Source organism: Lacerta agilis, chromosome 14 (assembly GCF_009819535.1).
Source record: "Lacerta agilis isolate rLacAgi1 chromosome 14, rLacAgi1.pri, whole genome shotgun sequence".
In the NCBI taxonomy this organism is placed as follows: Eukaryota; Metazoa; Chordata; class Lepidosauria; order Squamata; family Lacertidae; genus Lacerta; species Lacerta agilis.
In genome coordinates, this window is record NC_046325.1 from 42,274,641 (window position 1) to 42,294,241 (window position 19,601).

The 19,601-nt window shown below is 44.6% G+C and overlaps 1 protein-coding gene across 2 annotated transcripts; it reads right to left on the minus strand.

The window, feature by feature from the left end:
• Positions 1-330: 330 nt before the first annotated feature.
• RPIA (ribose 5-phosphate isomerase A) lies at positions 331-19,298 on the minus strand. Of its 2 annotated transcripts, XM_033170533.1 has the most exons (9): positions 19,125-19,298; positions 17,450-17,510; positions 14,108-14,163; positions 11,435-11,494; positions 9,510-9,574; positions 8,115-8,183; positions 7,014-7,155; positions 3,903-4,002; positions 336-614 (listed from the first exon to the last, which is right to left on the minus strand). In XM_033170533.1, the coding sequence occupies exons 1-9, from the start codon at positions 19,290-19,292 to the stop codon at positions 517-519; spliced, it is 819 nt and encodes a 272-aa protein (XP_033026424.1). In that variant the 5' UTR covers positions 19,293-19,298; the 3' UTR covers positions 336-516. The 2 variants fall into 2 exon arrangements, with proteins under 2 accessions (XP_033026425.1, XP_033026424.1); XM_033170534.1 differs by lacking the exon at positions 8,115-8,183 and having other exon boundaries at positions 331-614.
• Positions 19,299-19,601: the final 303 nt, after the last annotated feature.

Consider the following 19,601-nt stretch of genomic DNA (forward strand, 5'->3'; position numbering starts at 1 on the left):
AACAGTTATGGTAAAAATCATTGAAAGGCATAAATTATAGAACCGAAAGAGATTCCAATAAGGCATCTGTGAGTACCAACTGGGAACAACCCTTCTGCGTCAATGCATTTTTTTTTTTGGGGGGGGTTATGCAAATCCCACAAATTGCAATTTCTACCCCCCCCCCGCCAGACACACTCCGAGCAACCAGATGGTTCAAGTACTGTATAAAATTTCCTTTTTGGTAAAATGTTTTTTGTATAAAAACCGAAGTGGAAAAAAAAGTTTAAAATGCTCAAAATGATTGATCACATTTTGTTTTTTAAAAAAACGATTTACATGAAAAAAGTTAAAAAATATAATTTAAAACAACATTCACTTCCATTATCAGTGAGATCTGCTGGACCTTTGGTTACGTTCACCAAGATCCCGACAGACAGGCTTTAAGGCAAGATGTCAAATTGGCACCAAAGTGATAAAACTATATGCAATGGGCTGAAGGCAGAGTAGATTTGGGGGGGGGGGTCTGGGTGGCGGTCAGTGGACTGGCTTTTCCCGGACACTTACAGAACCATCTTCCATGCCAAAGTAAACCCGCTCCGCCATGTCGATAAACAGGCCCGTTTCCACCACTCCTAGAACAGAAAAGCAAAATCACGTCTGAATGGAACATTAATAGCCAGTGAAAATACTGGACTTGTAAATATTACAGTAGCCAAAGATGGAAAGTTTAATAACCTGAGAGGACGACAGGTGGAAGCCAGCTGTCAGGTGTGGAGTAAAATAAGTGTGAAATGATTTATTAGAGAGATACAAGAGAGTCGGGATAAACAAGTGAATGTTAAAACGATGAAATAGTGAGAATATGGACTTCCGCCGAGATCGCCATTGCTGGCAGTCGTGGGTTGCCTCGGCTGCGAGGCGACCCTGGCCTCTTCGGGGGTTGGGAGTTCCGCTACCGCGCAGCGGGCTCCGGTAAGCCGCGGGAGGAGCGTCCCGCGGTCAGGGCACTCCAGCTGGCCCTAAATGCGCTGCCCCCTTCTCTCGCCCCCTTTGTAAAAGGGGGTGCGGGAGTGAAGGGGCAACGGCGCTGGGCTGTGGAGGCTATGCCCCAACCGAGAGGTGAAGTGGCGGCTGCTGCCGGCAAGGAGCGATTTCGTTCTTTCTGGATCTGATTCTAAAGAAGAACCCCGCAAGCTGTAAGTACGGGGAGGATTTGAACCTAAATTTGACATCTGGCTTTTCGGGAGGAATGCTAAAAGGAAGCCCATTCCTCTCCCCTGTCGATCGGAAGAAATAACAACGTTTCTAACTGCTACTGTGTTAACTGATACATTGTTTCATTAGAGCCTTGCTCTGAATGGGAAAATCCCCGCGGGGGGAGAACTAAGAGAGCTAAGATAAGGGAGGTATATCTTCTTTAAAGTTTTTGGATTATAATTGCGGCACCCTGATTAAGGGGGAAAATGGCGGCTGAAATTACTGATCTGAAGATGGAAAAGTACTGAACTTTGTCATTTCCTGCCTACTTCTACCATGCTTGGTTTCGTTTTTAAGTTGTTGTTGGATCCGGGTACAACCCTAGGACAAAAGACTTTCTTACTGAAGTTAGAATTTCTGAATCGGAAATTGGAACTGTGGAACCAAAGTATTGATGGAGAGTTTGTTGGAACGGAGAAGATTTTTAAAGACTGGGACAATCTGGAAGAAAATACTGCAAGGGAACTTGAGGGAATGCTGGAAAAGCAAGAGACAGTGACAGCGCAACTCCATGAAAGGGAAAGACCCTTTGGGGGTGGGAGACCCAGGGTCGGACTGAAATATGTTAAATCCGATTCTTGGGGTGTGAGCCCAGGAATGAAGGGAAAAAGACGATGGGAATTACAATTAAATAAAGACTGCAATCTGGAAATGGAGACGCTTGAAGGTGATGTGTGGTATTTCCGGAGGATCCCTGCAAGGAACAAGGAGGATGGTACTTTTGGACAAAAAGAAAAAGAGGACATTTTGGGCGAGGAAACTGGAAAAGACTGGGGAGAGGATTGGTGGTTGAGCCCGGGTTGGTTTTGGAAAATGGGTAGAAGAGGGGTAGGATAAAGGTTTTGTAAAAACTTGATAGGATGGCTCACCATGGTACCCCGAAGTCAGCGTGTTTAGCATTTTATGAATTTGTTATGTGAAGAAATACCTGATCTGTATAGGTACAGCAGCAGTTTCAGTAAAATAAGGAGGAAAGATTTGATATAAGAAGTTATTTTATACGATGAAGTTATTTTTTGGTATTAAGAATTTACATGATACGAAGTTATATATATTAAGAAATAATGGTTAGATAGTTTGAAAATTAAAGATTTAAATTTTTAGAATAAGAATGTTATTAAAGTAAATTGGAATTGGAAACATAGGAGAGAAATGGGGGAAGTCCCCCAAATTAGATTAGAAACAAGATATTAAGAATTGATGTTCCTGTTTAGGTGTAGGTATGTATGTAGGTTTGTATTTTTTTTTATTATTTTTTTTACTTTCATCTCTCTCTTTTTCTTCTCTTTTTCTTCTTTTTTTCTCTTCTTTGTTCTTATTGTATTTGTGGTTGTTATGATGTGTTATGTCTTTTTTGTTTATTTGGAAAATCAATAAATTCTTTCTAAAAAAAAAGAAATAGTGAGAATATGGATAATGTCAGGATTTGTTTATATGTTTGGAATATACCGTATATTTTTTAAGTTATGTTTTGATTTATTTTTGATGTGTTTTATGGATTTGTATTTTTAAGTTAAGTTCAATAAAGATTGTTATTTAAAAGGGGGAAAAAATTAAATAAAAGAAGAAGAAGAAGAAAATACTGGACTTGTAAGATCACCATCACCATCGTCATTTTTTTATTTGTATGCTGCCTTTCCAGTTAAAAACAATGCTCAAGGCGGCTTACGACATGACAAGATTTACCTAATTGCAAAAGTCATAAATAAATAAACCACATCAAAAAAATACACAACGAAATGGGGAAAAAATTTCCCGCATAAATCAAAATCTAAAACTAAGAATACGGAATTAATATCAGTTTAAAACGACATACCCGGTAGCTAAAAAATAACTACAGCAATTTAAACAAAAAACAAAACAAAACGAAGCCCTCTCTGCCCAGCAGCAGTAGTCCTTTATAAAGCCCATTAGGCTCCGCCCTAAGCCAGATGGTGAGTGGCAGGATTGGGGCCCTCAGGCGCTGAGCAGGGGAGTCCTCCTGGGTGGCATAGGTGCAAATCATAGGTTTGTAATTTCATCCCACTGGCGGCAGAATGAATTTCTGACCTGTGCTGGATCTGGCCCAATCGCCTTCTCAATCCGGCCCATGGACAGTCCAGGGATCAGAATGTTTTTACATGAGTAGAATGTGTGCTTTTATTTAAAATGCATCTCTGGGTTATTTGTGGGGCAGAGGAATTCGTTCATTCCCCCCCCCCCAAAAAAAATACAGTCCGGCCCCCCACAAGGTCTGAAGGACTGTGGACCGGCCCCCTGCTGAAAAAAGTTTGCTGACCCCTGAACTGAGATAACCACATACTGTATAGAGCAATCTACACCAATGGCGCCACCTGCTGTCTAACTGTTGCAAATACAGCATTAACGCCTCCATGAAGCTTTCGGTAAAAGAAATATTTTCTAAGAATTCATATTTATCCCTGTACTAGGACGATGTACGGTCAAGGGCAAAATATAAGTTCCAAAGCACTTAATTCTGCTCTAGTGTTATTCAGGCATTGGCATATATTTCCCCTCATTTATCAAGAAGAACACTGGACTAATTAATAACTTTTTAGATTTTTTAGTTCCACAGTTGTACAGCTGTTAATATGCCAGATACAATGGATTTAAAAACAACAACAAACCCTCATGAAATATGCTTTTTTTGCAAGACTACCTACCTGGAATCATCTTGATTGCCACATTCGCTTCACGCCAGTTATGGACTTTATCAAATTTCCAGTCCAGTATGAAGTTTCCATTGTCAGTCACAACAGGGCCCTAGCAGCGAAGAGAATAGGTAGAGATTCGCTTGTTAAGAAACAAAAATCAAAATGGGTGAAACAGAACCAAGACAAACCCCAACTTCCAAGTGAAAAACTTAAGCAATTCTAAAACTGAATCATCATATATGGAATTATGGACTGCTGGACTGAAGGAAGAAAATTCCACAATATTCACATGTGATGTTGTTGTTCAGTCGTTCAGTTGTGTCCGACTCTTTGTGACCCCATGGACCAGAGCACACCAGTCACCCCATCCTCCACTGCCTCACGCAGTTTGGCGAAACTCATGCCAGTTGCTTCGAAAACACTGTCCAACCATCTCGTCCTCTGTCGTCCCCTTCTCCTTGTACCCTCCATCTTTCCCATCACCAGGGTCTTTTCCAGGGAGCCTTATCTTCTCATGAGGTAGCCAAAGTACTGGAGCCTCAACTTCAGGATCTGCCCTTCCAGTGAGCACTCAGGGCTGATTTCTTTAAGGATGGATAAGTTTGATCTTTTTGCAGTCCATGGGACTCTCAAGAGTCTCCTCCAGCACCATAATTCAAAAGCATCAATTATTCGGCGATCAGCCTTCTTTATGGTCCAGCTCTCACTTCCATACATTACTACTGAGGAAACCATAGCTTTAACTATAGGGACCTTTGTCGGCAAGGTGATGTCTCTGCTTTTTAAGATGCTGTCTAGGTTTGTCATTGCTTTCCTCCCAAGAAGCAGACGTCTTTTAGTTTCGTGACTGCTGTCACCATCTGCAGTGATCATGGAGCCCAAGAAAGTAAAATCTCTCACTGCCTCTATTTCTTCCCCTTCTATTTGCCAGGAGGTGATGGGACCAGTGGCCATGACCTTAGTTTTTTTTTATGGTGACTCCCTAATTTACTGCATATCAAAGCACAAATGGGGGCGAATGTGTGTTATATACCCCCTGAATGCATACTGCCAAACAGATTCAACAGTGTGATGATACCTGGAATCGGACAATGAATGATACTCAGTAAAGGATATTGCAAGTCACCTCATCTCAAAAAGGATATTGTTAAGAGTTCGGAGGCGTTCAAACATGGGCAACCAAAATGAACAAGGTGGTTAAGCAACTACCGTGAGGTAAGGATACAGCATTTGGGGCTTTTTAAAGTTTAGGATGCAACATGAGAAAAGGGTATAAAATGATGGGAAGCACTGAGAAAATGAATAGGGAAACGTTTTCCTTCCTCTCCCATAAACTTTGCCAACCAATTCGCTAACCTATTTTTAGCTGAACACACTTAAGAGCAGGTAAACTCTACATATACATCTCAGCAGAAAAAAGCATCCGATTTATTTTTCAAACGTCCCATTTCTTCATTCATTTAAGGGATGTTCAGTGGTTGCTCATGAAGAATCAGCCAAACGCAGCACTTCTAAGCTAAGTTCTTTATTGTGCAAACTATATACAGTGCAACAAAAGTTTCAACGTCCATCTCCTAACTACGCAGAGTCCAGGAACGACCCCTTCCTGTTCTTCTTCCACCAAAAAAGCCGCAGGATTCTGAACCCCCGCCTGCCTCTCCCACGTCCTTCCTGTCTGTCCCTCAAGAGTGTGAGAACCTGACCCCGTTCCTAGCGATCTCCACGATGCTGAGGCTCTGCGATCCTGTCAGAGCCCCTGCACCGCCTTCCTGCTTCTGACTCCCCCTCCCCACTGGAGGAATGGTAGCTTCCGGCAGAGGAGGGGGAGGACGAGCTATGGAAATGCACAGGGGGTTCCCTATACTGCAGACGTTCCTGGGATGCTACCACTCGCGGGGAGGGGGTTTCCCTGACAATTCACATTACAGTTGTTCTCTTGAGAGGATATTAGAACTGCTCAAAGCTACAGCAATGGTACACTTAATTTTTACGGAGGCTATGAAGCCAACGACTCCCAATTTCCCACAAGCCTTTGCAGGTTTTAATAAAAAACAAACCCACCCATAGTTCGTATCACGAGACGTTTTAGCACTTTCTCAAGGTATGAAAAGGGAAATGGGTGGCGCTGTGGGTTAAACCACAGAGCCTCTTGGGCTTGCTGATCAGAAGGTTGGCGGTTCGAATCCCCGCGATGGGGTGAGCTCCCGTTGCTCGGTCCAAGCTCCTGCCAACCTAGCAATTTGAAATCACGTCAAAGTGCAAGCAGATAAATAGGAACTGCTCCGGCTCACCCTGCTCCGGAAGGTAAATGGCGGGAAGGTAAAAACACGCTGATTCCAATCGCCTTCTCAAATCCGGCCCATGGACGGTCTGGGAATCAGTGTGTTTTTACATGAGTAGAATGTGTCCTTTTATTCAAAATGCATCTCTGGGTTATTTGTGGGGGGTAGGAGTTAGTTCATTATTTTCCTCTAAATATAGTCCGGCCCACCACATGGTCTGAGGGACGGTGGACTGGCCCACGGCTGAAAAAGGTTTGCTGACCCCTGGTCTATAGCTTTGTAATAAATACAAAGCAAGCATAGAAAAGGCTGACAGGAGATTTTTTTTTTACAGTCAGAGCTGCATGTATGCTGCGATTACAAGGAAATGCAGAAGATGGTATTAGGGGCACAAAGCTCATTTCCCAGCGAATCACTGTTTTCAATTAAAAAAACAAGTTTCTAGTCCTTGTGGCTGGAAATGTATGCCTGTTGAAAGGAGCCGTATCTGTGCCTGAATAATATTTCTAGTAGGTGGAGGAAGGGTGTCAGAACCCAGCTTAGATCGTTATATCCTTTGCCCACAGCTAGCAAAAAAAACAAAAAAAACCTTGTCAGAATTGCAGCAAGCAGTTACATAAATAGGGAGTGATTTATACATGTAATAGAATTCAATTTATCTTCTCCAATCGCAGGATTTAGATTGCGTGGGTGCAAGATTTTTAAAAAGTTAAGCACAGCATTACTTATAGGGTAACCATCCTAAAAGGTGATCAAAGGGAAAAATTACACAGGCCCAAACTGAAATAAATTCTATACCTTCTAGAAGGGGCATTTTTGCTCGGCAGTTAATACTTACCGCCTTATTCACAGCCATCCTCAGCTCTGCGACGCCCCCAAACCTCTTGGCCAGAGCTCTGGAAACTGGAATATAGGCCATTGGGATGACTTCAATAGGGATACCTTTCTTCCACTGCTCTCCGAGGCTTTCAGACTTTTTCCTACAGGGACATTGTTTAAATGTATTTTAATATTGTGTTGGAAGCCGCCCCGAGTGGCTGGGGAGACCCAGGCAGATGGGCGGGGTACAAATAATAAATTATTATTATTATTATTAAGCAAAACCGGAATTAACACATTGTACAAATGCACCCTTCTTTTGCAGATGGTTGCAGACGAAGAGCTCCCTGAGAAGAGGGACTGGTTGATGAACCACTCTGGGTTATTGTAGCTCTGTGAAGGGAATAGGGGTCTCTCAACAACTCTCAGCAACCTTAAACTACAGTACCCAGGGTTCCATTTTTTTATGGTGTGTGTGTGTGTGTGTAGCCATGACTGCTTAAAGTGGTATGACACCGCTTTAAAAGTACAGTGCACAAGGGACAGGAGACAGTGTCCCTATAATATTTAATGGGACGGTATACAAAAGGGTAGGCGTCACGACACCAACACCCCCGATTCCAATATGTTACCGAACGGGCTTTATTGATAAACTTGCGGGAGGTCCTCCCCTTGCAATGGTCGATTGGGTGAGACAGTCTTTCAGGTATGTTAGGGACGCGGGTGGTGCTGTGGTCTAAACCACAGAGCCTAGGGCTTGCCGATCAGAAGGTCGGCGGTTCGAATCCCCGCGACGGGGTGAGCTCCCGTTGCTCGGTCCCAGATCCTGCCAACCTAGCAGTCAAAGTGCAAGTAGATAAATAGGTACCACTCCAGCAGGAAGGGAAACGCTGTTTTCCGTGCGCTGCTCTGGTTCGCCAGAAGCGGCTTAGTCATGCTGGCCACAAGCCCTGGAAGCTGTACCCTGGCTCTCTCGGCCAATAAAGCGAGATGAGCGCCACAACCCCAGAGTCGGACACAACTGTACCTAATGGTCAGGGGTCCCTTTACCTTTAGGACTGAATATAGCTCTCTCTGTCTCTTCTGGAAAAAGCACCAAACAGCCACCTGCATATTTTACCTATAATCAGCAATGACAACGAAGCTTTTTGCATAGCCAGCGACTATCTTCTCCTGCGTCAGGCAGCCCCTGCAGGAGGAAAAGAGAGCAGAACACAAACCCAGTTGCCCAGACTGATCAGAAGTCAACTAAGGATTTAGCAACTGAAGGCTTAGGAAGGAAGTCTATCTATAGAATCTTGGAGCCCTAGATATCAATGCAGTTATTTAACCAGGCCAGTGGAGGCTGGTCAGTTTAGGACAACTGGGGCACTGTCCCATCGCAAAATCCCCAAATATAACCCCCACCTAGCCAAGAAAACCGCACTATTTCCTGCTCTCCCTGAGAACTCCCTAGTCTTTCATTGTAACTGCTGTAGCTATTTCTGTCAATCAGCTCTTTCCACTGCTCAGCCAACCCTGAGCCAAAACTGCCGCTGTGGCCTGAAGGTCTCTCTCAACTCACCTCCAGGCAGAAAAACACATTCCCATAGCAAACGCCAGGGCACCCACCCACCCCCAAGGCATTTTTGCTGTTTGTTCGTTCATTTTTAAAATCTCCATCTGCATCTGTATAGGCAATCCGGCCAATCTGGGCACAGAAGTTAGCAGGCATCCCAGATAAACACTCCCAAAATGTCTGGGACTTCTGAGGCCTTGGCAATTTGGCAAGCCGATTAGAATTATTTTTTTCTGTTCTGGGAATGCCCAGCCCTGCTTCTGTGCAAATCAGCCTCCTGCAGTTTTCCAGCAAACTGGTATTCTAGCGTTTCCGTTTTCTGAAAAGCAGGCTGTCAGGGGACTGCCCTCGGCCCCGCGGGAAGTGTCTTCGATATATAGAGAGCCCTGACACCTCCACAGCAGCGATACCTCTCCAAGCATGCAGATCGACTCCTCCTCCGGCGGGGAGGGACAGGGAACTAGCAGTCTGGAGAGGCAGCAGCTTGGGGGTGTTGCTGGGAGCCCCAGCGCGTCCCGCGACATTCGCTCAGAGGGGAGCACGCCTCTTCCATCGCCCCAGTTGCGCGGGGGGGGTCAAAAGGAGACAGGGGAGGAGGCGCCTGGGTATGCCGAAATTCCTTTGTTGGGGTCGTAGCCGGAAACCGGCACTCCCGGATTCTGCTATCGACTGATACAGTCATGTTTTCCAGCTCTCTGCTTTGTAAATAGCTTAGCACAATTAAACTGTTAAAAGACAAGTTCGGACTCATGCCTGCTTACTCGTGAGCAACCCAAGGCACACCTGACGCAGACCTAGAAATAAATAAGCTGGGGGAGGGGAAGGATTGCTTTACATAGCCTTGCCTGGTCACCAGACTACCAGCTACCGGGTCCACCAGTTTCCAACGAGCAGGCTTTCCACCCTTATTCTCAGCACTTTCGCCTGCAAGTAAAATAATCAGGCATTATTTCTCACCCTCCTCCTTTGATAAGATTGAGGTCCAAGTCGACTTCATCGGCACCATCGATGGCAACATTCAACTTCAGGAAAGAAAATAGACTTTTTTTAAAAAAATGATTTGTATTAATTTTTCTGTTTTGCAATTTCAGATAAACATTTTACATCCTTAAGGTATCAATGACTTCCCTCCTTCTCTTTCCACGGTTCATTTTGTGTGTCTTATATCTCTGCATGCAGGGCCGGCGTGTCCATTAAGGTGAACTAGGCAATTGCCTAGGGTGCCAAAATGGAGGGGGCGCTGGCCAGGCTTGGGCGGGGGGTAGGATGGGCTAGCAGAAGCTTCTCCGCTATAGCGGAGAGGTGCTGCTTGCCCCCTACACCACCCCCCACCTCCCGCTAAAGCAGGCTTTGGCGGGGGGGGGGGGGGGCGCCAGAAGGTGGTCTCGCCTAGGGCGCCAGAAGCCCTAGCACCGGTCCTGTCTGCATGTTTTACAAAAACTATACCAATCGGTTTTCCATTATTACGTCCATCAAAAATCATTTGCACTGTTGAATTTATCTTAATGCTGCACATAGTTATTTTCCATATATTCAATAAACGTTTTCCAATCTTCTTTAAACGTATGTTCTTCTTGTCCTCTTATTCTATATGCCAGGGGTGGCCAACTCCCAAGAGACTGCGATCTACTCACAGAGTTAAAAACTGGCAGTGATCTTGACTTAAGCCTAAGTCAAGTTTACAACTAGGTATTATGATTTATGATTAACTTGGATTGGTTATGATTTATTTATTTAAGTAGTGAATATTGATATTTTATTAATAGATAGCATGAATGAATGAAGATGTATGATTTGTTTTGTTCCATTTTCTTTTTGATGCATTATGGTTATGTGTGTGTGTGATGTTTGTTTTGTTGTGCATTGTTTTTAACGTATGAATGTTATAATTCTCAATAAAGATTTATTTTTAAAATTAAAAAATAAATTAAAAATAAAAACTGGCAGTGATCTACCCCTTTTTTGGGGTTCAGGTTGTCAAAGTTGTTGAGATTTTTTTAGGAAGGAGGAAGGCCAATTTTGTGGGGGGTTCGGGTCAAAGTTGTTTAGTTTTTTCAGGGAGGAGGTAAAATGTTGAGCTTTTTTTAAGGGGGAAACAGTTGTTCAGCTTCTTTGGGGGGAAGCCAATGACCTACCAGTGATCTACCACAGACATCCAGTGATCTACTGGTAGATCACGATCTACCTGTTGGACATGCCTGCTATATGCTAAGTCTGAAAGTTGTGCATATTCTGTCAACTTAAGTTGCCAGTCTTCTTTGGTTGGGACCTCGCTCGTTTTCCATTTTGGGGCTAACAAAACATGGGCCGCAGTAGTGGCATACATAAAAAACCTTTAGAAAAGAGATTTAGGGTTACCAGGCGTCCCCGTTTCCTGGGGACATTCCCTGGATTTACAAATCAGTCCCCATACAAAACCCATTGAGGTTGAAAAGTGTCCCCCGATTCATTGAAAAAAAAAATCTGGTAACCTTAGGAGTGTTTACCGCCCCCATTTTGGACACCATACAAACCTATAAATAACAATTCAGCATAAAAAACCCCCCAAAAAACCACCACCCAATAAAGAACAGCAATAGCTGCGTTATGTTGGGGCAACAATATCCAAAAACACTATTAAAACCCGGAATTAAGTGTTCCAGTTTTCGAACGTTTTCGGAAGCCGAACGTTCAACGCAGCTTCTGCTCGAGTGCAGGAAGCACCTGCAGCCAATTGGAAGCTGCGCCTTGGCTTTTCAACGGTTTCAGGAGTCAAACGGACTTCTGGAATGGGTTAAGTTTGAGAACCAAGGTTCCACTGTACTGAGAAAACTAAGACAGAGCAGTGTTGCGTGGGAACTGAGCAGTTGCTGAAGAGCACAAGAAAAAGCCAAATATTTTACCTCAGGGTGTCGATCCAAGTCACTTAAGGTTAGGCCGTTCTGCAGAATCAACTGTCGTGCCTGAACGGAAAGTAAATGACAAAATCGTTTCCCAGATTTTATAGGGGAGGAATCAGAATCATTTCGACATTTTTATTGGCAGCTGTAATACAAATTAGTGGTTCAGAAACTGCACTACAGTGGTACCTCGGGTTACGTCCTTAATTCGTTCCGGGTTGCAGTACGTAACCCGAAAAATCGCTTCTGCGCATGCACAGACCGTGAAAATGCTTCTGCGCATGCGCAAATTGCACACGCTTCAGGTTGTGCTTCCCGGTTAGCGGAGTTCGTAACCCGAAAAGCATGCAACCCAAAGCGTACGTAACCCGAGGTACGACTGTATAATCGTGAATGTTAATCTGTCAGGAGCATGTTATTTTGATCCAACGAAAGCGGGTTTTCAACCAAGAAAAGACTAATTTCTCCCACAATGAAGGAGTGTTAAAGCCTTTGCACCCTCAAGTTCTCATCTTCATTAACAAGCCAGGCAGATATAAAATCCATCATCTTCTGCGAGATGTCGGAATGGCCCTCTCAGAAGCAACACAAACTTAATAGCAGAGCACATGCGTTGCGTGCAAAATGTCCCAGATTTAATCTGCCGTAACTTTGCCTGAAACCCTGGAGAGAGGCTGCCATACTGAGCTAGACAGACTAATGGTCTGACTCGGAACGCCCATTTAGTATTTCAACAGACTGTGAAAGATAACTCGCATTAAAAGCGTTGCTCAAGGTTCACAGTCAATGCAACTGAATGCAACGGCTGCAATCCTAACCCTGTGTGGGTGGCCTGATCCCCTCCGCAAGCAAGATCATGTTCCATTGAGGATTAGAAAAGGCCGGGATTTCTTGAAATGATTTGCTGGACTCCCGATATTAATGCACTGGGGCATGCACACCTGTAACTCTGCATGCCAACAGTATATTTTGAGTGATGTAAGCAACAGTTGGAGATGAGCACATCTTTTTTTGACAGCTATGCCATATTCAACAAAAGCAACCTGGGCACCACCTAATCCAGGCATGGCCAAACTCGGCCCTCCAGATGTTTTGGGACTACAACTCCCATCATCCCTAGCTAACAGGACCAGTGGTCAGGGATGATGGGGATTGTAGTCCCAAAACATCTGGAGGGTGTGGGGTGCTACCTGTTGCTCCTAGCAACCCCAGCCCCAGGAAACACTCTCGTAAAAATCAAGGCCTAATGCAGCTGAAAGGTATTTTTACAGGCTACCTTTTCCCAGTAAGAAATTGTTTAATGTTGTTGGGAGAACCAAATATTGTCAGTTGATTCTTAACAACTACAGCCATATACCCCACAAACCAAGAAAGCCGAAAGGAGGGAAGGGGAGAAAAATGGGTCGAGGAATTAGGAAAGTGCAGAAGTACAATGAAGCTGAGGTAGAAAAGAAAATGTTAACAATTAATTGTGGAATATAAATGTTTTTAAAAGTGTTGAGGAGGAAAGAATTGTGGTATAAATTAGATTTGGAAGATGAGAGGAAAACTGAGAATTGTGTGTTATTTTGAAGTCGACAGGGGGGGGGAATTCGGGGAAGTCAATTTAAAAAATGAATTTGTGGGAAGTTTGAATATCTGGCCCAGGAAATGATTTTAGTATAGTATAAGGTTAAATGTGGAATGATTTTATGTACTCCTGTGAGAGGGGGCTTTGGATACTTTGCTCCCCTCGGTGGGAGAGGGGGGAGTATGAAAAGTTTAACCATGTAATGATTTGTGGAAAATCTTATAAATTCTTAATAAAAAAAGAAAGAAAGCCTGCTCTGTACTAGATACACAGCCACACCTCAAAACTGACTTTTCCAGTGTTTAGACACCTTGCAGGTCTCACCCATCAGATTACCTTGTTTCAACAGGATAACGAAGCATGTAAATGCATGCTAGATCTTTTGAATGAATAGAGCTTGGGTATTTACTCAAACCCCACCTTCCAGTCCCAAAAGGAACACCTAAGGTGGCCATGCAAACATGCTACTTACACATGGAAATGAACATTATTATGGGAATGAACATTATTATGTTGCCCAGCTGAATGCATAGCCTTACTGCACCAACGGTCTAATGATCTGGAAATTCAGACTCCAGACACGAAGGCAATTCGGTGTTAGTTGCTAAGAAACGAACAGTTGCTAGGCTGTGACCTCAGGTGAGTTCAGCACACAGTTCAAAAATGGTCAGGGCCGCAAGTAGCACGGCTGTCGTGTTCGAAGCTCTAATCTCGGGAGGGGCATTAAGATGTAGCATCCTTTGCGTCCGGCATACCAAAAACAATTAATGGGAGAAAAGAAACAAAGCAAATGAGCGATGCCTTTCCAGTGTGCTGCCTTGACGACTGACAAATACAACTCACTGTTGGAAGACTGTTTCCCCGTGGTCGAGACACCACAAGGGGTATTGTTAATACCTCTGCAATGGCGTATAGATTTTCGTAAGGAAGTCAGAAGTGGAGTCCTAACGGGATACGGGTGCACACGAGATCAGTTCAGAAAGCTGTCCTACAAATAACCTTAATTCAGCTGCTTACATACTGGAAAACAGCCTCTTGGCTGTTGAGTGATGCAAACAGAAGATCTGGCTCTTTAAAAAATGGAGGTGTTAAGGGGAAGATTTTACCTGGAAAGATGAAGGTATACAGACTATGTTGAGATTTTCTTGCTTCACTCTCTCAGCTGTGGGGAGGAAATACATACTCAGACCAGAAAGAGTCATGCACCCACATTAAAATATTCCTGCTTAAACTAGTTAATTCGTTTATTTTTCAGTTACAATCGTACCTTGGTTTTCGAACAGCTTAGCTCTCGAACGTCGCAAACCCAGAGAAGTGACTGTTCCGGTTTGCGAACTACTTTTGGAAGTCGAACGGACTTCCGGAACGGACCCCGTTCAACTTCCAAGGCATGACTGTATTGTGCTTCATTCTGCTTGCAAAAGGAAGGAGGAAGGAAATGCCCATTGCTGGTGCAGTTTATGGTTTCTGCCAAATGGAGGAAAATTTCCACTTTCAATCTCTGATGAAAAGTCTAATTACACGTTTCATTTCTGCGCAGCAGAAGAAGCAAAAGGTATATCCAGTTAGCAGCACATTAGTAAAGGTAAAGGGACTAATTAGCTAATGCCGCCAAATTTAGTGAACATACCAGTTTTTACAGCTCCTGGGTAAAGGTAAAGGGACCCCTGACCATCAGGTCCAGTCGTGTCCGACTCTGGGGTTGCGGCGCTCACCTCATGTTACTGGCCGAGGGAGCCGGCGTACAGCTTCCGGGTCATGTGGCCAGCATGACTAAGCCGCTTCTGGCGAACCAGAGCAGCCCACGGAAACGCCATTTATCTTCCCGCCAGAGCGCTACCTATTTATCTACTTGCACTTTGACGTGCTTTCGAACTGCTAGGTAGGCAGGAGCTGGGACCGAGCAACGGGAGCTCACCCCGTCACGGGGATTCGAACCACCGACCTTCTGATCAGCAAGCCCTAGGCCCTGTGGTTTAACCCACAGCGCCACCCGCGTCCCTTTGATGGAGGATAGCCAGTAACAAATCAAAAGAAAATTTCTGAGCATTCTGGTTAGAAGCTATCATGGAAAAGCTAGCATCGCTGCTCTTCTGAAGATGGCCCTTTTCCCACCCATGAGCTTTGTCATTTGGTGTTAACATTCATCACTACTCAGCTAAAGCAGCGGTTGAGACTCTTCCAACCAGGGCTACTGGGGAACCGCACTCTCAAGGACAGAACAACACAAAAGAAAACCCAGATTTCAAGGCCACATACTCTTCCCTGTCCCACATACATGTTATACTTCCATTTGAACTGGAGAGAAGCTCCGGAGATACTTCTGCCAATCAGCTCTCTGTACTGCTCAGCCAATCCCAATCCAGAGGTATTGCTTTATTTCAAGGAACTGAATCTGCCAGAGGAGGTTCGTTCCGTGCATGAATTAGGACTGCCGGCCATTTAGCCCCAATTTTGCAGGTTCCTGCTCCCTTCCTGTTGTCATGAGGGCAATACAAGGGCACTGCATTCATTTGGGGGGACGGGACAATGGCTGCAGCATTTTGAGCCCTCCAACCTCTCAGAATCGTACATCTGTTCCAAGCATGCCTGAGCAGTTTCCTTGAAGGCTACATCTCTTCAGCTCTTAGCATGTTCTGTTAACCAGAGACACACCAGGAAGCGTACCATATCATAAGATTCAACTGGCTTCTATCCAGGAGCACAACCCAGAGGCCTCAGCAGACCACACAAGAGATTTGATTCAAGTCACAACCGTGCAACAGCTTCACATGAAAACGCTACGGATAACCGTGCTAAAGAGGAGAGTGGGCTGTTACGACGTGATACTGTAGCTCGAGGCACCTTTGGAAATTAAAATTCTGACTAACTTTTCAAGATCGCAGTCAGAGAAAACTTTTGAAAGTTTAACATAATCATCCTGGAATCTTATTCATAGTTGGGACCTTAATCCTTTGCACTTATTGGTCCTTAAGTAGAAACTGTGTCGGGGGAACTCTATATTTCAGCTGTGTATCATTTATGTAAACTCATCATCACCTTTTTGAAAATTCAAATCCTCTAAGGTAAAGGTAAAGGGACCCCTGACCATTAGGTCCAGTCGTGTCTGACTCTGGGGTTGCGGCGCTCATCTCGCTTTACTGGCTGAGGGAGCCGGCGTACAGCTTCCGGGTCATGTGGCCAGCATGATTAAGCCGCTTCTGGCGAACCAGAGCAGCACACGGAAACACCATTTACATTCCCACTGGAGGGGTACCTATTTATCTACTTGCACTTTGACGTGCTTTCAAACTGCTAGGTGGGCAGGAGCTGGGACCGAGCAACGGGAGCTCACCCCGCCGCAGGGATTTGAACCGCCAACTTCTGATCAGCAAGCCCTAGGCTCTGTGGTTAACCCACAGCGCCACCTGGGTCCTCTAAATTAACAACATACAGCAGCCTTTGCAACCTGGCTGGGGCTGACAATTGTTGTAATCCAAAACATCTGAAGGACGCTAGGCTGCTCTAGCTTTGTGTATGGAGCTATCTCACTAGATAATCACATATCTCACCTATCATCCACCCCAGCCGGTAAAGGTGTCCTGATGCATGGCTGATGGAAGTTGTGTTCCCAATTTTATCCCCTACATGAAACCGCTGGGTGGGGCTATCCGAAATTTTGGTGTAGTGTCTGCTATATGCTGATGACACTCGGCTCTTTTTCTCCTTTACAGGTGAGGCAGTGGAAGTGCTGGACTGTTGTCGTGCCTCAATAATGGACTGGATGAGAGCCAAAAAACTGAAGCTCCATCCAGATTAGACTGAGGCACTGTTAGTGGGCAATTCCCTAGACTGGATAGGTGGGAAGTGGCCTGCTCTTGATAGGGTTACACGCCCTCTGAAGGAACAGGTACGTAGCTTGGGGAAACTTCTGGATCCTTTGCTGTTGAGCACTCTCCCCAGAGAGACTCACCTGGCGCCTTCATTACATCTTTAGGTGCAAGTCAAAAATATTTTTCTATAACCAGGCTTTTGTCTGATCAACATTCTACGGCCTTTTAAATGTGCTTGTGGGAGAGGAGTTGTTGGTTTATTTTATTAAGCATTTTGTGCTCTTATGTTGTGTTTTTGTGTTGTGATCTTTAGATGAAGGGCAGTATACAAATTTAATAAATAACTCAAGCCTCTGGAGATCACCAGACTGAAGAAAACTGTGTTACACGCATATAAACACATGAAAACCACCAAGTAACTGTATGTTTTGGGCCTACATGTGTTTTAATCCATGGAGTCACTGAACAAAGATTATGTCCAAGATAGAGATACCCCAACCCTTGGCCTGACACAGACTCCACACACCGGGCTAGCTGTTTGGCAGGTAGAACTAGGTACACTTGTTTAGAACAGACTCTAGAAGTTTAAAAAAGTGAAACATAATTTCTGACAAAAAGAATAGTGGAAATCCATACCCAATTTCTGCACAGCGTGAACAATTGTAGACCCACTTCCAATTCCAAGGACTTGATTATTCTAAAGAAAAAGGACGGAAATATTTTGTTGTCATTTAGTCAACTTAGAAACCCCGTGGCTTGATTTTACTAGAGAGTATTTAGCATATGCAAAAAGTGGCAACTTTTAGAAAACTTGATAATCTATGGCACAGGTGTGAACCTTGTACCCTTCCAGGCACGGTTGGACTCCCAACTCCCATCAAACCAAGTGGCAGAGCGACATACAGAGGGCCGGAGGTTCCCAATCCTTGAACCATGGTATTAGTTTCAAGGAGACAGAAAGACATCCCATGTAAGATAGGGCCAAGTTAAATAAGACACACTTTGATTTAAGAGCTAAAAAGCACCCTTCTATGTTAAAAACTAAACAGATGGAAAAAAGTATGAAGTCATATTTATTAATTTCCTTACATTAAAAACTAACATGTACAGTTAAATAATGTACTGTACTTCACCATTGTATTTAATACAGAATTCTGCTACTTATCTGATGACTGTCTGTATGGTATATATTTTGAATTACAGTACCTGTTTCAAGTGTGTATTTAACAACATTATGAAATACCTGAAAGAGTAACCCATGAAGTTCAGCGGAACTTAGCAAACAGGCATTGCAAAAGTTCCCAGCTGTGAACAAACAAAACTTTTGAGTGCTTTACTGCTTTTGGTCCAAGCCAAACATACAATTCCTGGGATATTAACAAGATTGAGATCAAGCAAATGCCCTCAGTCACTGCATTCTTCTAAGCACCTTCTAAAACACTCTTGTTTACACAGATGCTTAGAAAGTCGAGGTGCATTTTAATCCATTTTAGCACTTTAACTTTTGTACTCTTTAAAGCGTGGTTACGGATTTTTCTCTGTTTTCTTGCTGCATCTTTACATAAACTGCTTTGAGGGTTTTGTTTGTTTGATTTGTTCCAATAAATAATAGAATCAAAGAATTGTAGAGTTGGAGGGGACCCCCCACGGTCATCTAGTCGAACCCAGTGCAATGCAGGAATATTTTCCTCCAACGTGGGGCTTAGAGTCTTGGGCTCTACAAACTGAACTAAACAGAATCATAATGAAGTGGCGAATAAATTTTGTGAAATACAAGGGCATGCATATGACCCTCAAGAGTCCCTTCCAACTCAACAATTCTACAGGATTAAATTCTAAGCATTCTGGGATGAAACTTTTGAGAGTTACAGGTGGGTAGCCGTGTTGGTCTGCCATAGTCAAAACAAAATAAAATAAAAAATTCTTTCCAGTAGCACCTTAGAGACCAACTAAGTTTGTTCTTGGTATGAGCTTTCTGAAGAAGTGTGCATGCACACGAAAGCTCATACCAAGAACAAACTTAGTTGGTCTCTAAGGTGCTACTGGAAAGAATTTTTTTATTTTGTTTTGTTTTGACTTTTGAGAGTGTTATCTCTCTCTCTCTCTACACCTACACACACACTTCGCAGTAGTCCTACAACCGCTGTCCTCCATAATCACAGCCTAGGAAATGTGCACAAAATCCACACCCCCAACCTTTTAGATGGGAATCCTACATTTCTGGTGGAAGCAAACGCGCCCGGCTCCCCCAGCTTGCTATTAACCTCGGGAACTTTGCAAAAGCAAAAAACAAAAAGGAGATTTCCCCAACCTGCACGTGGTTGTTCACCGCAGCCCAGGCGGCCAGCTTCTTCGCCTCCTCGGTCATCGTGTTGCTTTTGCTGCTGCTGCAAAGCTGGGCGCGTTCGTGCACGTGCCGCGTCCCCTCCGCCACAAGCCTCCGGCAGAGAAGGGCGGCGCACTCCCCCCGGTTCCGCATTGCCTGCCTGCCTGCCTGCCCTCCGCCCCGCCCCACCAGCGCGGCTGCCCCCTTCCTTTCAGCTCCGCCTGCCTCTGCCCGCCGGCCCCATCGAAGCCACCTCGGGGCTGGCTGCTCCGGGGGTGAGGGAAGCCGGCCTCTCTCTCCCTCCTCACCTGAGAGCCTCCGCCTCCCAGCGGCCGCATGGGGCTTGTAGTGCCGCCGCGACGCGGAGAGCCTGCGCCAGGCGGCCGGGGAACTACAGCACCCACAATGCACCCCGGCGCGCGAGGGCCTCACGTTAAGAACAGGAGAACAGCCTGCTGCATC